We start from the raw sequence: 17,561 nt of genomic DNA on the forward strand, positions 1-17,561 counted from the left end.
GCACACAAAATGCATTTAGGTATGTAAAATACTGATATTTTGGTACACACAAGTTTTTCTGTTTTTTTTTTTTCCTTTTCCAAATATACAGTATTTGAAGAAAATTAATTGATTTATTAAAATACACATATTTTCAGACTATCTTTGCTCCCCCACCCAAACCTTGCGGCCACAAGCTACAGCCGCAGTGAGGCCTTGCTAATGTCTGGCCCAGGGGCCAACTAAACCACCCACTTACCATAGTTAAAAATTAGTTTGAATATACCTACTTTAGTTTAATCAGTGCATTTAAACAAAAAATATCAGAATTAAACTACATGTATTTCAATGTTTTTATCTGTTTAACATACATAATTTCTATTCTGAAATGGTGATTAAAATCTAAACAAATAAAATGTTCTGAAATTGTTGGACCAATTTAAATGGCTGCATTCTAACAGCCTGTTTTTTTCAGTGTACAATGTGTTCCTTTTAGAGAGCACAAACATATAGATCCAGATGCACAGAGTCTGACTTACTTCTTTCAGAGGAGTCTGACAGGAATGAGGTCAGACACACAGATCCTCATTGCACATTATTATTATTACCCGTTTTTTTTTTATTCAGCCAATAGGAGGCCGGCTGGGAGTGGCTCGAGTAAAAAAACAGGATGGAGACAGACATGGATTGGCTACTGAGTCTCGCAAAGAGGGTATAAAAACAGGAGGTCGGCGTTGTTGTGTTTACAGTAATATCACAGTGCGCACTGGAAACAGGGAGACTATGAGAAAGCGCAGCTGCTCCATTCAACCACATGGTTCCTCAACCGCACAGACAAGCTGCGCTGCAGACAGCCAGGCTCACATAGGGGATTCGCAACGGCGTCTTTTAAGCCTTGCAGGGAGAATTTTCAGCCGTACAGGCAGTTGAGTGCTGATCCGTGAGGCGCACCGGTTGAGGTTTAGATACGGAAAGTCTTTTTAAACGGACTGAACTCGAAAGAGACACAGAAGAAACTTGGATGAACTTTGATATCTTTCGATCTGCTTTCAACTAATATAATAAGTGACCAGCATTTTTTTCTTCTCCACGCATAAACTTTGTCACTGGCTGAGCCCCTCCAGACTCTTTGGAGGAGGAGATGGTGCAGCACATGAGCCACACAGAGAGCACCCACGCTCACTCTCCCGGCGGGGACTCCACGGACACGGGAGAAATGGACCTGGAGATGGACGCCTCTCCGACCCCGGAGGGATCCCCTTCCTCCCGAGAGCGCAACGACCTGGCGTGGTGCAAAACCCCAACGGGGCACATCAAGAGACCCATGAACGCGTTCATGGTGTGGTCTCAGATTGAGAGGAGGAAGATCATGGAGCAGTCTCCCGACATGCACAATGCCGAAATCTCCAAGCGGCTGGGGAAGCGCTGGAAGCTGCTAAAGGACACGGACAAGATCCCATTCATCCGCGAGGCGGAGAGGCTTCGGCTCAAGCACATGGCCGACTACCCGGACTACAAGTACCGACCCAGGAAGAAGGTCAAGTCGGGAAGCGGAGCGGGCAAGCAGGCGGACCGCGGAGAGAAGAGCGGGGAGCGCAGCGCCAAAGCCAGCGGTAGTAAGAGGAGTCCCGCGTCCAAATCAGTGATGAGCCGGACGCTGAAACAGGGGAGCAGCAAGAGCGCTCCAGTACAAGACTACGCGTCCACACTCTTCAAATCCAGGTCAGCGTCCGGGGCCAGGCAGATCCCGGAGAAGCGCTCAGGAGATGCAAGGCGCGCCCACGTGTTCAGCGGGACAGGCAGCCTGGAGAGTGGGCCTCCCTCTGTGGGCGTCCCGGCCAGTCCCACACTGAGTAGCTCAGCGGAGTCCAGCGACCCGCTTAGCCTGTACGAGGAGCACAGCCCGGGCTCCACGGCGCGCCTCAGGTATGCCCGCGCCTCCTCCCCGACCCCGTCAGCCTCCCACTCCTCCTCCGTCTCCTCCGCATCGTCGGACGAGGAATTCGAAGACGAGCGGCTCGATCTGAACCCGAGCCCTGGCTTCGAGAGCACATCCATGGGCGGTATGGGCATCTCTGACGCGGAGCTGGACCGGGACTTAGACTGGGGCTTCGGAGAGTGCGGGGCAGGGTCTCACTTCGACTTCTCCGACTACTGCACTCCAGAGGTCAGCGAGATGATCTCGGGAGAGTGGCTAGAGTCCACCATCTCCAACCTGGTGTTCACCTACTGAATCAGCCCCCCTCCCACGTATGAACTCTTCTATCCTTCACCAAGACAAGCCTGTGCGTCTAGTCCAGGAGATTTCCGCCATTCTTTCACTTTAAATAAACGAGTGTGAATAAAGGAAAGATAAAGGAAAGAAAAAGAAGTGGCCTGCGTGCGCGGTGAAGCCCAGGTATGCGCCGCTCAGACTTGGGAAGTGCTCCGTGCGCTTGACGAGGAAATGCTTAGTTTGCATTAAGACACAAGAAGGAGGAGGTATGGAATGTCAAACGTGCCACAATTCAATACATAAATAAGTTGAATAAAAATCTATGTGATCATTTCAAAAAATAAAAATACATACATTAAATGAATAAATAAATGCATCTATAATAATTGAAATGCTTCAATAATGTAATCATTTCTACATAATTAAATGTATAAAAATCATTCAGATCTGTTCCCTACACTATACACTGCACAATGTTTTGAAAGCATATATCATTTAAGTATTTAATTTTTAATTATTTTAGAATTCCTGTGCTGTGGTACATGAATTTATTTTTATCTGTCAGCCTTACCCAGCAGAGCCAGTAGGCGGGGCTAACTATACCTATAGAAAAAGCGACTGGTCTGCAGTCGAGCTGTTGTGCAGGTTAAACAATCAGATGTTATTCTCTATTTGACAAGCCATAGTCAAAGTTTAAATTATTTCAGTGGAGGTTTCACAATTGTGTAACATTTAAACCATACTAAATTCAGGATTCAATTAATTAAATCCATTAATTATTTATGTATTTAATGAATTGTCACATTAATCTTTATAGGTATTTATTTAATTTATTTAATGTCTTTATTACAGTTCTACTAAAATTATATAAATAATATTTATTTTGAAAATTTATTCATTTATTGGATTGTGGCACTTTTGACCCTCCGTATTAAGGAGTGAATGTAAGCAGAGGAGCTGCAGATGTTTAACTCATTCCATGCAGGATGAGGACTGGGACTGAACTTTTTAAGTCTTGATAAGATTTTTTTTTTTTTTTTTTTTTGGAACACTTGCTGGAGAGTTCTTGTGTTTGGTTGTGTTTTCTAAGATATAGCCAATCCACACTGACCATCAAGTTCAGGACATTTTTTTTCTCCTCAAAACTCAATATTTGTAGTATGAACACGCATGCCCTCCTTGAAGAGGAGGAATTTCTTATTTAATGCGTAAATAAAGTTTGTCTTTGCTGCGTAATTACGCATTTTGTGTGCGCATAGGATACAATTCACTATCACCAGCTTCTCTCTCAACGGCAGGACTTAAAACAAAGACTGACTCCAAACTTCAGAAACTTTTTTTAAAAGAAAAACACTCGGTGCACAATTCAGGACCAATGTTCTGCGCATTCTATCTGCCTAGTGCTTCAACTTTGTAGTTCTCGTGTCAGATTTTCTTTACATATATGTACAGAGCAAGTCCAAGGTTGTATTGGGGCCTGGGCAGAATTTAATGGGGGGCCCACTTCCAGTTAAGGTCATTGCCCACCAGCCAGTGACAACAGCAGGTCTCTTTCATATTGTCCATACTTAAAATTTTTTTTGCAGTTTTTTTTCACCATAGCTGGTTTAAAGGTAATTGATAAGCCAACGAGGAATTCCTTAAAGGCATAGTTCTGTTTTCTATATACTGACTCCTACTTGTAGTAGATAACTTACTAAGCAATTTTATTTTGAACAGATCACATTTTCCTGTGTGCTGAAGTTTAGGAGAGCTGGGCAAAGGGTAAAACAGATCTTAAATGTCCCAAAAAAATCATAGCGGTTCATGAGAACAGTATTTTTCAAACAATAAATGGATGTCATGTTTGTCTTTACAACAAGCACATTTTTTTAACCAGTTCTGTAAAATTTCATGCAAAAATATTATTTTGGACCTCCAGGCCAGCAGGGGGCCCTAAGAAACCCATATACCGCTCAGACCTTGGGCCAGCTCTGTATATATATTACTATATATATTGATGTATTTATACTGGCCATACTTTTTTATAGATAGAAGTATTGTTCTCGTACAGGTCTCGTTTGTGTTTGTGCACACACACACCTGTCTGTATATCCAGCGGCGGAAGGGCTAAGAAGTGTATCTTATTTAAAAAAAAAAGTGTCCAAGCTCTCTCACTTTCAAAGAGATTTTGAGTGTGTCATGATTTTCTACTTGTATTTTTGTACAAAATCTATAAAAGGGGCAGCCCTGCATTGTTGTTCGCATCTACATTGGTGGTTTAGAAGTGCGGAGGGGGCACAATCTGACCTCACACAGTGTTTACAGTATTTACCCACATGCTTCTTAAATGGCACAGTGACTCCAGCTTCACCAGCCGAGTAAACAAAGCGCCGCTGAGGCTCCTCCAGACTGTGTTTCCAGTCCACACGCACTCAAAACACACTCAAACCTGAAGTCTCAAAGTGAAAGATCCCGGATGAGTCACTGTTTTGATAGAGCTAATACCTCTGTGTGCTTTGTTTTTTTTTATATACGGAGATAAGTTTTATTTGAACCACTGGACTCATTCCACTTTTGCCTAGTCTCTGGAGGGAGGAGAAAATGTTTTTGAAGTGCTTCATCTGTTATTGCGCAAATTGCATCAAAAAATAGTATTTAACCTTTTTCTGTACCTGTTGGCTAAGTATAGCAGGCTATTTGTTTTTTTTTTTCTTGTTTTTTTTTTTTATATTATGGCATGGCGAATAGCATTTGTATTTCAGATTCAGGTATATGTAGCTATAGCTGTTGTGTTTAAGATTTTTAAAAGAATAATAACATGAAGATATTTATGTAAACTGACTGTACTATAAGCAAAGATTGTGTGTTTTTATGTATGATGATGATGATCAACGACAGGCACTAGGATGGCCATCTTTGGTGGAAGATGATCGTGGTCCAGGAGTTTCCTTTAAAAAAAAAAAAAACGGAAAAAAAAAATCTATTGTCCTTTTTCTTTTTATTTCCCATTTGTGCAATATGTTGTGTTTGATCATGTTTTGTCCACTTCAGCCAAGATTATTTGATGTCTTTTGCTCAAAAACCAGCCAACATTTGGGTCAATCACTGCCTCTCAGACCTCTGTACAGATTGTCTTTTTTAATTTGTTTTTTTTTTTTCTTCCGAGAAGGAAATAAAATCAGCTGGAACTGAAAAAGCGCAATATTGCTCAAGTTGTGTTTTTCTTTACCTTTTTATTGAATATTTTAAAACAAAATGAAGAATGACTTTGTCACTTGACGGATATTGTGAAAACGTATACTTTTTGATGTGGGCAATATGACCCTCTGCCCAGGGCAGCAGTCTAGACCCAACATGATGTTTGTGGAAGCAGCTGCGACAGGCCACAACAAAATGTTCAAACTTGAACTAGGTTGTACAATAATAAACAGGACTTCTTTAAACCAGATTGAAAGTTTTGAACTATTTATTCTATTCCAACAGAGTCATTATTTGCTTATTTTGATATTAGGACCACCTTGGATTGAAGCTAGCATTAAAAGAACAATACATACACTGGTTTTATCTGTCTTAAATTTCTTTGGTTGAACAACTTCAAGTACTTCTATCTTCTGTTAGCTTATTAAATAAAAAGCTTTCTGGTTTTTTATTTGCATAATGCGTTAAGCCAGGGAAACTTATGTATTTCGTCGTGTCTAGGACAAAATGGAGCTGGCAGGGGTGGGTTTTGGGGTATCCTAGAAGGGGGTGTAGCTCAAGATGCATATCATTCAGAAAGTAGCATCTTGGAATCCCCAAGAAATAAACCTTTTCTCTCTTACCATTACAAACAAAAACATGCTAATACCTACTGGGGACTGGAAATTTATACTTTGGTTAAGTGAAACTAACAGTTAGCCTTATGATAATAAACATGAAGTGCAAGTAGGATGGTATAAAGCAAATAATGAATGTAAATAAAAGAACCTATTGTGCCCTGTTAAGTAAAATGGAGGTGATCTATCTATCTATCTATCTATCTATCTATCTATCTATCTATCTATCTATCTATCTATCTATCTATCTATCTATCTATCTATCTATCTATCTATCTATCTATCTATCTATCTATCTATCTATCTATCTATCTATCTATCTATCTATCTATCTATCTATCTATCTATCTATCTATCTATCTATCTGGTAAGACATGTAATAAAAGCTTGCTATTTATTTACATCATTTGCCATGTCAGGTAAGCATGTATCTGTATATATCTGGTTGTATGTCAGGTAGTGGGGGGTCCTGGGGAGTTGTAGAAGAAAGGGCTGACGCCCATCCCATGCCCTGAGAGCCATTCCTGCAACAAACCCCACTAATAACAGATAAATCTAGTAATAGCCTTCTTTCCTCAGTAAATGTTAAAAGACACCTCCCCTCTTTCAGCTTCCGCAAATCTGATGTCATATGTTTACATTCTGCAAGCGCATGTGAAATATGCATACATGGGAGTGTCTTGCTGTTTGTAAGTGAACTGCCAATCAATAGCCAGTCAGGGAATCGATATGAGTGGCTTCTTCCTTCCATCTCATCCTCCCGTCTAATTCAGCACGTGCAGAAAACGTGGCTGCCATGGAAACGCTGTGTCCAATTGAGAGAGGGGTTGCTATCCACTGGGAGCAGCATGCCACTCGTGTCCATATATGCGTGTGTGTGCGTGGAAAAGGGACACAGACTGATCCATCAGGGCGGGGTGGGTGGATGAGTGGTGGGGGTGGTAGACATTTCAGCAAGGCATGACTGGAATAAAGGAGGAGGAGGTGTGTGTGTGTGTGTGTGTGTGTGTGTGGGTGATAAAGGGAAGGGAGGCAGAAGAGGGTAAAGAGGGGAGGGTGTTTGTCTGTCCTGGTGGATTGTGCGGGAGACTGCTCCCAAATCCAATTAATTCCTTCTGGATGCATTAATTTGTCTCGTACATCTGACAAGAAAGATAGAGAAAGGGACCCCTAAGGTACAGTATTTAGTGTGTATCAATTTACGCCCTATTCCACAGGAAACACTGGTAATTATTTCCATCACTCGTTCGTTCTCTGTCAGGAGACCAGGGTCGTCTCCAACTTTCCCTGTGACATCCCAGTCTTGGTAATGAGACAGAAACAAGGCACGGGACCTAAAGACGACACACTGGCCCCTCCACGTCTGCCATAAGCCTTGCATCATCCAGGAAAGAGCACGTGAGGTGTCCCTCTTTTCCAAAGTCCTGCGAGATGGGGAAATAAAGGGACGTGGATACCATGCTGCCACTCTGACCCACATAAAGACGCGCGTGAGCGCTCTGTGCCATTAACCTTCATGCCTCATTACAGCAGTTTGTTTGTGTCCTGGCTGAACCTGAGTGAGTCTGACAAGATCGAGTCAAGGTGTCTGCTTAGAATACAGGCCAAAACCAAAACAGTGCCCAGACTAAGTGTGTGTTTGTGTGTTTGAATGTGTATGTCTGTGTGCTCACTCCAAAGAAAAATAACAGGTTTGCCATGAATTTAGTTCTTAGAAAAAGTTGATTTGAAGTCAGTTCCAACAAGATGCTGACCTCTGTATTTAATTACACTCTATCACTATACACTCGCTGTCAGCAATATTAGGCACACCTTACTAGTACAGGGATGGACCCGCTTTTGTCTTCAGAAATGCCTTAATTCTTCATGGCATAGATTCAGTTTCAGAAACGCTCCTGTTATTGTCCAATTCTGGTGAGTTGTGTAAATTCTAGAATAAATTTCCTGTTCTTAGCTGACAGGAGTGGTACCTAGGGTGGTCTCCTGCTGCTATAGTCCATCTGCTTCAAGATAGAATGTGTTGTGCATTTAGCGATGGTATTCCAGATCCCTTGGTTGTAATGAGTGGTTAGTTGATCCACTATGGTTTTTTATCACATTGAACAAGTCTGCCTATTCTCCACTGGAATAATTAAGGCATTTCCAACCTCAAAACTGCCTCTCCTTGGATAATATTTCTGTTTCAGGACATTCTTTGCAAACAAGAGACGCATAAAGAACATAGTACAGACCCATTTAATAAATAAGAATAATTTGAAAAATTCATCTCTTTCATTAAATCAATTCCCTTAGTGAAACTAATTATTTAGATTATTTAAACAGACTGATTTTTTCAAGCCTTTGTTTTTGTTAAATATGATGACTTTCTGCTTGCAGCTTATAAAAACAGAACATTTAAGATTAGAATATTACATCAGACCAGAAAAATAATATTACAGAAATATGGGCTTCATAAAAAGCAGTGGTGCCATCAGAAATATTTCATAGGGGGGGCCACATGGGGTCATTAAAAATCTGGCACACTAAAATCAAAACCATTGAGTGATGCTGTACTATTGCTGTATAATAGGAACTACAAAACAACCTATTATAAACCATTTCTTTCTGACTGACTAGAAATAAGCATTCAAGTTTCACAGCCTAAAAGTATTTTCAACAGTTTTGTTCTTTAAAATAAAATGATTCCTTTTTACAAAATGAAAAACATTACAAAATGATTCAAAAGTTAAACACTAAAAATAATAATCTTTTGGTAAACCATTTCCTAAATACTGGGTAACAATGACAAGTTTCAAGCACACTATTAAAATGCAGGCGCATAGTTAGACCTGGGCTTCCGGGGCTTCTGCCCCGGATGTTTTCTGAATAGCCCCGGACTTTTTGATAGAAGAAATTTAGAAGTATTAAAAAGATGCAGCCACAAAATGGTACTGGACTTCACATTTTTATTTAAAAACAATCAGATTTTTTTTCAATTGTGTTCCATATAATCACCACCCGCTCCACCTAACCTGACAATGAGTTAAAAGGAGAAGACAAAACATAGCTATTTGCGCACTCGCGGCACCGCTAATGCGCAACTACGTGGACAGCCAGAGACAGACTCTATTCTGGAGAAGCCCAGAACAGCAGTTTCTCCAGGTCGACCTGCCTCCTTCATTACCTGAAAAGTTACACTGAGCGCCTCAAACAGGGCTCATTTCAGAGCAACCGCGGAGCCAACCGGAGAGAGGGAGCCTGGTGCGTGTGTGTGTTCAGGAACAGGTGGAAGCAGAGCGGTATAAACCAGGAGAAGATAGCGGTAAAACCTAAATGCCTCACAATGGGTTAATTGTAAGTTACAGCTAATCACTTATTCACCCAGTAAGACATGAGGTGGAGGTTCACTCTAATAAGCATCTTCAGGGTCATGATGAGGAACTTTCACCTGAGCTACAGGTGAAGTTAAATGTGGCTGTGATAGAAAACAGCCACAACCTTCTCTGTGAGTTTCTGGCCAGATTTGCATCATGATGTGAAAATATCTGGTCCTTTACTTCAGTCAAAATAAAAGCATTTAATCCTATCGTAGCTAAACACATTAAAAAGTCCTTCAGATCAACACATTGCATCTCATTGCTGCAGCCGGTCTTATAGTCCAGTTCTACATGTAGACAGAAAAAAGTCTACAGGAAAATATCTCCTGGTTCCAGTAAGACATAGTAGAAAGAGCAAAAGTGAGTCTCCCTCTTCTCTTTCATATCTTCTGTGCTGATTCTAAACATACAGCTCTGGGTTAAAAGCATAATTAAGAAATAAATCATAACAATTAATCACAAGTGGACCATTAATTAGTTAACTATTTTATTTTTTTCTGAGTTACACATGTAATATTATATAAACTAAACTCATTAAACAAGGATACAATTTTACTGAGAGTGAGACATACATACCATATGTATACAGTTATTAATAACTGTAATATTAGTGCTGATTAGGTCCAGGATGAGGCTCTATGCTATATTTTAAACACCACAACTTAAAACCCTTTCCTCTCAAGGTGTTTAATAGTAAGAACTGCCCTAATGTCTCACATGCAGAACAAAAGACTGTGTTGTAAAATGTTTCATTTATTATTTTTGGCAGCCAAATTTCTTCATAAGTGGAATGAAGGGCTGAAAAGATGGCGATAAAAGAGAACAGGTTCATAAAAGAAGGAACAATTTTAATAAAATGTTTCGAAAGCTCTTGGCATAATAAAATAAATGTGTTTTAGGATTTTACCAGTTGACTAAGATTTAGGAAAATCAACAATGGAGCCTCAGGGGTGGAACACTGTGATGAGAATGTAACGTTTAAAAAAGGTCATTTATGTAGATGACAAAAGAAGCACATTTATCTGGCCCAAAGTAAACATCTCTGAGTTTAAGAAAAACCTTTGTCAGCAAAAATTCAGATTAAGTTCATTTCTAAATACCTCAAAATGTGTCATTATTTGCTTCAGCAAAATGGTTTTTCATCAGTCCTAAACTCTGTTTCTCCTTGTCCTTCATTCAGCTTCTAACAAAAATAAAAAGTAAAATTATTGCAAACGTTTTTTGTTTGATTCACAATAATTTACATTCAGTCTAAAACCAGCCAAGACAGAAAACTGGTACAATATGTCCTATATTATTATAATTTAAAATTACCTATAAATTGTCTTATTTAAATCTTAATATTTTGGATTTGGGCTAAAGCTCCCAATGTTTAGAGACCCTAAAAACGCCCCTGTTAAAATGTATTCAAAAGTATATATTGCAGACTTTTAAAAGTACTCCTAAATGAACAAAAGTACAATTACAGTTGGTTAAAGGAAAAGGCAGTTGCGTTTGCTGATGGACGGGAACTCAGCTTCATTCATTAAACCATTAATTTACCACATCGGGGGGGTCACTGGGGTGGCCAATGTTATCCCTCCCCAACCTCACAGCGCCACTGATAGAAAGTATTTTTAATATATGATTAAATTTTATTTTCAGAAGGTACGTTTAATCTGACAAGGAAGCCTCATCAGAACCTATATTCTTATTTACTGAATATGACTATAGAGCAACATTTCTGAAAATCTCAGATCAGCCCCTCTGGCGCCAACAATTTTGCATTTAAACAAATGTTTTCCCACTTTGATGCTTAGTTTAGCCTTTAGGAACAATCTTTACCTTATCTAGATGCCTACCATCAAAGGGAACATATCACACAAAATCCACTTTTTTTAGCCTATTAAAATATTTTGTTGTGTAGTTGGAGTCTGTAGGAGTGCAGAAAAGTTGAATTCCGTCTCTCCAGGTTTTGCAGTGACATCTTTATGTTCTGTTTGGGTCATATTTTTCAATCCCTTCAGTTTTCTCTATCATCTGTTGCGTCACAGGAACAGCTAAATACGATCATGGACTTCCTGCTGATCAATTTTGTGTATTTCCCATGTTTATTTCTCGGCCTTTAAAGAGACTGCACCAAAATGAGTTGCTGTGAGATGCACCTCAGAACAGGAAGAGGGACCTGTGGAGCTACAATAACAAAGAATTCAGACGAAAGCATTGCAGTTCCACTTTAAATAGACCACAGCTAAATGATTCAAGTGTGAAAAGAAGGGATTTAAAAGCATGATACGAGCCCTTTAAGGTGCTGCCTTGTGACTGGCAATTTGTGTTACAAAGCAACTAAAGACCTTTTCCACCAAATACATTTAGAGTACATTGTCACATCTTTCCAGGAAATAGCTTTTGAGTGTCAAACATCCCATACCATCAACTACTACTGATTTAATTATACACGTTTCTAGTTTATATCTGTTTTACACCGTATTTTATATTAAAGAATGTTGTCACATTTGCTGGACCATAGTTATCAAATTAAGAAATGATTTAATTTGATGTTTAAAGGAAAACTAACACTACACATCCGCCTCCAGCCATCAGTGTAGTGCGCTGTGGCACTATTAACATTATTGTTAATAGCTGTTAAGTTACTAGCTAATGAGCTCACGCTTGCTGACAGTATAATGACTTGGTGGTGCACAGGTGAGTAAAAGAACATGGCTTTGTCAAAAATACATGAAGTGGACTATGAAAATCACACATAAAGATGAATGGACAGAATCATACGCTTTCCTTTTAACTTTTGTATGGTGTCAGGCCAGTCTGCCTTATATGTTCTGAATCAGCTGGACTTATAAAGAGTTGAAATCTAAGGAGACATTATGAAACCAATAAGATAAAGACCATAAGAACTTCAATCAAAGCTATCAGCCTGGGTCTGACAGGGAGAATAAATGAATTGAGGGAACAGTTTGAGCGAGCTACATGGTTGATAACACATCTCTTACAGCACACCAGTGAGCAGTGAGTGTTCACTGTGAGTACAGTGGATTTTAGGAGAACACAAAAAGCCATTCACTGACTGGGAAATGATCAAAGAGTGCATAGAAGCTGTGGCAGAAACACTTTAAGATGGAAAAGAAGGACAACTTAAGGAAAAGGATAAGCAAATTGCCCTGCCTGCCTCAAGCACAAGGAGAGCAGAACTGTTATACCAAGATGTACAGACCCAGCTCGACTGTGCCATTCCAAGTACGTTTAATATTGGTACTTAAATGGGATTGCACTTTTCTCTTCAGCACATGATTTAATAGGTATATGAATAATTGATCAGCAGTTAAAAACAAAACCTCTAGTGAAAATTAAATGTTAAATAAAAATGAAAGAAAATATGTCTGTCAGTTGGTTTTAAATGTTCGGACCCCAAAGTGTTTGGATGATGGAGATTGTGGACATCCTGCTATGTTAGTTAGGGACCCCTGCTCTAAAGGGTCTCTTAGTCTGGGTCAGTAGGCAACACAATCATTGGAAAGACTGTTGAGTGGACAGATGTCCACAAGATAGTAATTGACACCCTCCACAAGGAAGGTGACCTACAAAAGGCTGTTGCCAGAGAGGCTGGCTGTTCACAGAGTGCTGTATTCAAGCATATTCAAAGAAAGCTCAGTGGAAGAAAGAAGTGCCAAAGAAAAAAGACCACCAGCAACAGGGATAACTACAACCTTGTGCAGATTGTCAGGCAAAGTCCATTCAAGAATTTGGGGACGCTTTACAAGGAGTGACTGAAGCTGGAGTCAGCAAATCAACAACCACTACACACAGACATATCCTACACATGGGCTACAAGGGTCGTACCTGGGCTAAGGAAAAAAAGAACTGGGGTCTAATTTATAAGACATTGCTTAGGATTTATAATTAATGTGTTATGTAGGCCCAAAATCCAAAAATTGCATACCACAAAGAAAGTCCAGACAGCAAGCAATATTCCTTTTATAAATCAGAGTTACTCCTCAACTTTGCGTACGAGGTTCTGTCTCATGTTCTGGGCTCTACACGCCCACATTCAACCATAAATGGTCAATGCAAAGCACGTCATGAATATCAATAGGCCTTTCCTTTTATTTATGTAAAAGGGCGCCATGTGTAGTTATGGCTCACAGGTGCAAACATAAATAACACTGCAGTTCCCAACCTCGCTGCGTTGCCTGTTTCCCTTGTTTCCAAAACAAGTGTGAGTATGGGTCAGGGTTTGCATGAGGGACCGCACATTCTCCCCTCAAATTTGTTTTTTATAGATCACATTCTTGCATGGAAAGTGACGTACTCCAGTGTCAGGCCCTGGATTTTGCATTTATAAATGAGACCCTTGGACTGTTCTTCAGTGGTCCTCTTTTGAGATGAAAGTAAAGTTTGCATTTCATGTGGAATTTAAGGTCCCAGAGTCTGGGGGAAGAGAGACATTTTCCACATTCTAAGGAACATAACAGACTGCAAACAACAAGTTAAAGGCACAAGGATGAACCTTCATCCAATGTCATGTCAGCTTCTACTGGAAATCAGAAAAAGTTGGGATGTACAGTTAACATGCGTAGATGGAAAGGAATCAGGTCAGGGTGAAAGTCTCTTTTCCTGTGTAAACATCAAATTACATAACATTCATCTGGGCTTTATTTTCCACTTATTTTATGAAAGAAGCTCTGACATCTGAAAAATATGATTTGCTCTGACTTCCAACTCAATAAAGAGAGATGTTGTCTCTGAAGAGGGATCTTCGATTTTTATTGCTCAGTTACATAAAAATAATGTAAGGCTAGTTTATAGGATGTTAAGCTGCCTCTCGAGTCACTGCTGCCAATAAAAGATGCCAGCAAGTGCAGCTCTGAAGTTTGGTCTGCCAGAGTGCATTGCCCAAGTATTAATACCCTTTGTACTTTGTCAAATTTTTCCATGTTACAACAACAAACACCACTGTATTGTATTGTGATTTTATGTCAATGCCCAACAGGAAATACTTATTAATTGCAAAGTGGCTCAAAACCTTTTCAATATTTTTTACAAATAAAAATCCAATAGTGTGGATGCATTTAGCCACACCTATCGTCCGAGCAACTCTGACCACATTAATTGCATTTGTTGAAAAAATCATTCCCACAACATGATTCTGCCACCGCCATTTTTCACACTGGGGGGGGTTTGTTCAGGGTCTGCAGAGTTTCCTGCCTCATATATGTGTAGCTTTTTCATGTAGGCCAGAAAGTTCAGTGTTGGTTTCATCTGACCAGAGCATCTACTTCCACATGTTTTCTATGTCTACTATATGGCTTGAAAGAAACTAGTGTTTGTCACTGTTCCATAAAGGCCAGATTAGTAAAGTTTTTAACTAATAGCTGTCCAGTTGATAGATTCTCTCACTTGAGTTGTCAGTCACTACAGCTCCTCCAGAATTACAATGGGCCTGTTGGCAGCTGTTTAGATCAATGCTCTCTTTGCTTAGTCTGTAACTTTTAGATTACCATATTTTGGACAGTTTGCAGGTGCAGAAACTTTGAACTTCTTCACAACTTTACCCCTGATCTGTCTGCTGTGTTCCTTGGCCTTCATGATGTTCTGTAACAATCTTCCAAGGTCTTCACACATCAGCTGGGTTTTTGCAAAGATTAAATCACATACGGGTGAACTAGATTTTATTTAAGGGTGTTATAGTAAGGTTTGGCTAAATAGAAATGCACTTTATAGATTTCTTTTTGTAACAATTAAGAAAAACATTTGTTATTTTTCTTTCCCCTCCCAATGCTGCAACACAACATTGTGTTTGGAGGGCTTGCTGACAGCTGTGTTTCTGCACAAGTAAACCTAAGCAACATCATCCTGGGTTGTGTGTATATCTGTGGTGCCTTTAAAGCACTTGTGGTAATAACAGTTGGTTAGGTTTACCCCCTGTGTCCTATGGGTAGGAACAGATTGTGGCAGAGTCATGTAAAGTGGACAGTCAGTGCAGGGTTAAACGGTGTCTGGCAGCGTTGGGGGGGGCAGGCAGATTATTTGACATCTCTCCCCTGAGGGCCCCTGTCTGCATACACAGGGTACTGTCCCCATTAAACTTCAATGAGTGGATAAACTGTTGAATGACACAAATCGACTGATCATAACATATAAGCCAGCTGCTAGCACAGCACCATTGGGGGGTGGGGTGGGCGGTGGTGGAGGTCTGCCTCTCATAACACACATTCCAAACATCAACCTCGGCCATATACATCTCCAAGTCTGCTAATAACACAGCAAGTTCAAATCCATTCCTGTGTTGACTCTGTCTGCATGTGAAGGCTTAGTGATTACTGGTAGGTTTGATTTAGTGACCGTGCAAAAGTTAATGGGTTGGGGAGCCAAAGTGAAGGTTTGTTTAACTTTTTCAGTGATCTAGATGCTGAGCAGACACAAAAACAAAAGCAGTTCAGTAATACAGACCAACATCTGCGATCTGGCTTCAATCTGATCCAATTGCAAATAAATCTGCATCATTAATCAGCTTCAGCCTGAGTGCTGGAAACATCACATCTGCCTCTACTTTCAACATGATGCTTCTCTGAGCAATGTTTTTAATTCTGAGGCAATGAAGGCCAGATGTATCCACAACCAAAGTTTACAGTGCTGGTCAGAAGTTTGCATGCCCCCATCATTGGCTTAAATGTCATGTTAGTTTAAAAATTATTAATGATGCATTAAAACAGTTCCCTTTGTAGGGTGGGGTGATGATTAAGCATACGACTTCACTTAATCTTAAAACCAATAACTGGGTGCAGAAATTTGAACATGAAGCAGATTTTGTCTAATCCACACAGGTTGAAAGTTATTCATGCAGGCTAACCCCCCCCCCCCCCCCCCCCCCCCCCACACACACACACTAATATTTGCGTACATGTGTCTTAGCATGTCTCTATGTTTTAGAGAACCCCCATAATATAGTCATCAACAAGGTCCTGGTGTTATTCTGGCTTGAAATTTCACCTATCTTCTTACAAAAGGTCAATGTAGAGTTCCTTTAAATTTATTCATAAGGCCATAGTCCATAAACGTATGGTCACCGAGGTCAAAACCTTTGAAAAAAGCTGTCCAAAGTGAACTGTAATTGACATCATATGGAATGAGGAGGTGTCGACCATGAAATAAATACCTGTTATGAAATCAACTCTTTCAAGCTTGACCTAAAGTTGTAGCTGCCCACATGGAGAAACCAAATTCCCTCGGGTTTTATGGTCAGATGAGACAAAGATTAAGTAATTTATCTACAGTGACAAGAAGTATGTATGAAGGAGCCAATGTGACGTTTCAAACCTTAGTACACTTCCCCAGTAATAATCAGCTGCTACAACATATTGTCCAGTCAGTATATCTTTAGGGTCATTATGCTGGAAGGTGAACATCTGCACTAGTCTCAAGGATTCTGCTGTGCTGTTTTCTTCTAGGATTGGTGGGAAAATTAAAGAAAATTACTTCCCCTGCCCCCAAAAGAACTTAACCTTCTCAACATTCACCTCCATTTATTTATTTTGACACAGATCCCACAGGCACAAGGTCTAATTCGTTTTTCATCCACTGAGCACATTAAGTTCCTAAAAGCTTATCTAGGTTGGTTCATGGAGTGTTAAAGTCGTGAATACAGACAGTGGAAAATAGCAGCAGGCCTTTGCGATTAGTGCTTAACGAATGCAGTGGGACAGACGAGAGACAGCATCACTCCTCCTACATCCAGGATTGGGCCTCAGTGTGTATTCAGACATCGTAGCCCACTGTACTGTACATAGAGGACTCATTGTTCTAAAACAGTTTGGCAAAGCAGAGAGGACTTCTGACTCAGAAGTGGTAGGTGTTGTACTGTAGTATGCTTGAAAAGATAGGAACGAGTCCTGCAAGCGCAGAGGCTCGGATCATAATTTATAAAGGCTTACGTGGCAGAGTGTACAGCCTGGTTTAGGCAGAAAAGAACACTTTGTAAACAATTGTTGTGTAAGGGGAAACACTGACGGCGCAGCTGATGGCGAGGAATCATGTTATCTATCCTACAACAAGAAAATGGAAGTGATGCATTTTAGGTGTTATGAACCTGAGAAACAAAAAACAGGTCAATGAGACAGACGACCCACATGTAGCGTGAGTTTAGATGATCTAATAGGAATGTGTCATTGTTGCTGTGACACAGCCTCAATTACATCATCTCCTCAGACTGCTGTCATA

General features: G+C 40.2%; 1 protein-coding gene across 1 annotated transcript; it reads left to right on the plus strand.

The window, feature by feature from the left end:
• Nucleotides 1-587: 587 nt before the first annotated feature.
• sox4a (SRY-box transcription factor 4a) lies at nucleotides 588-5,378 on the plus strand. Its single transcript, XM_047383840.1, has one exon. It carries the CDS (start codon nucleotides 1,121-1,123, stop codon nucleotides 2,210-2,212), a length of 1,092 nt encoding a protein of 363 aa, XP_047239796.1. The 5' UTR covers nucleotides 588-1,120; the 3' UTR covers nucleotides 2,213-5,378.
• Nucleotides 5,379-17,561: the final 12,183 nt, after the last annotated feature.

This window comes from Girardinichthys multiradiatus, chromosome 13 (assembly GCF_021462225.1).
Source record: "Girardinichthys multiradiatus isolate DD_20200921_A chromosome 13, DD_fGirMul_XY1, whole genome shotgun sequence".
NCBI lineage: Eukaryota > Metazoa > Chordata > Actinopteri > Cyprinodontiformes > Goodeidae > Girardinichthys > Girardinichthys multiradiatus.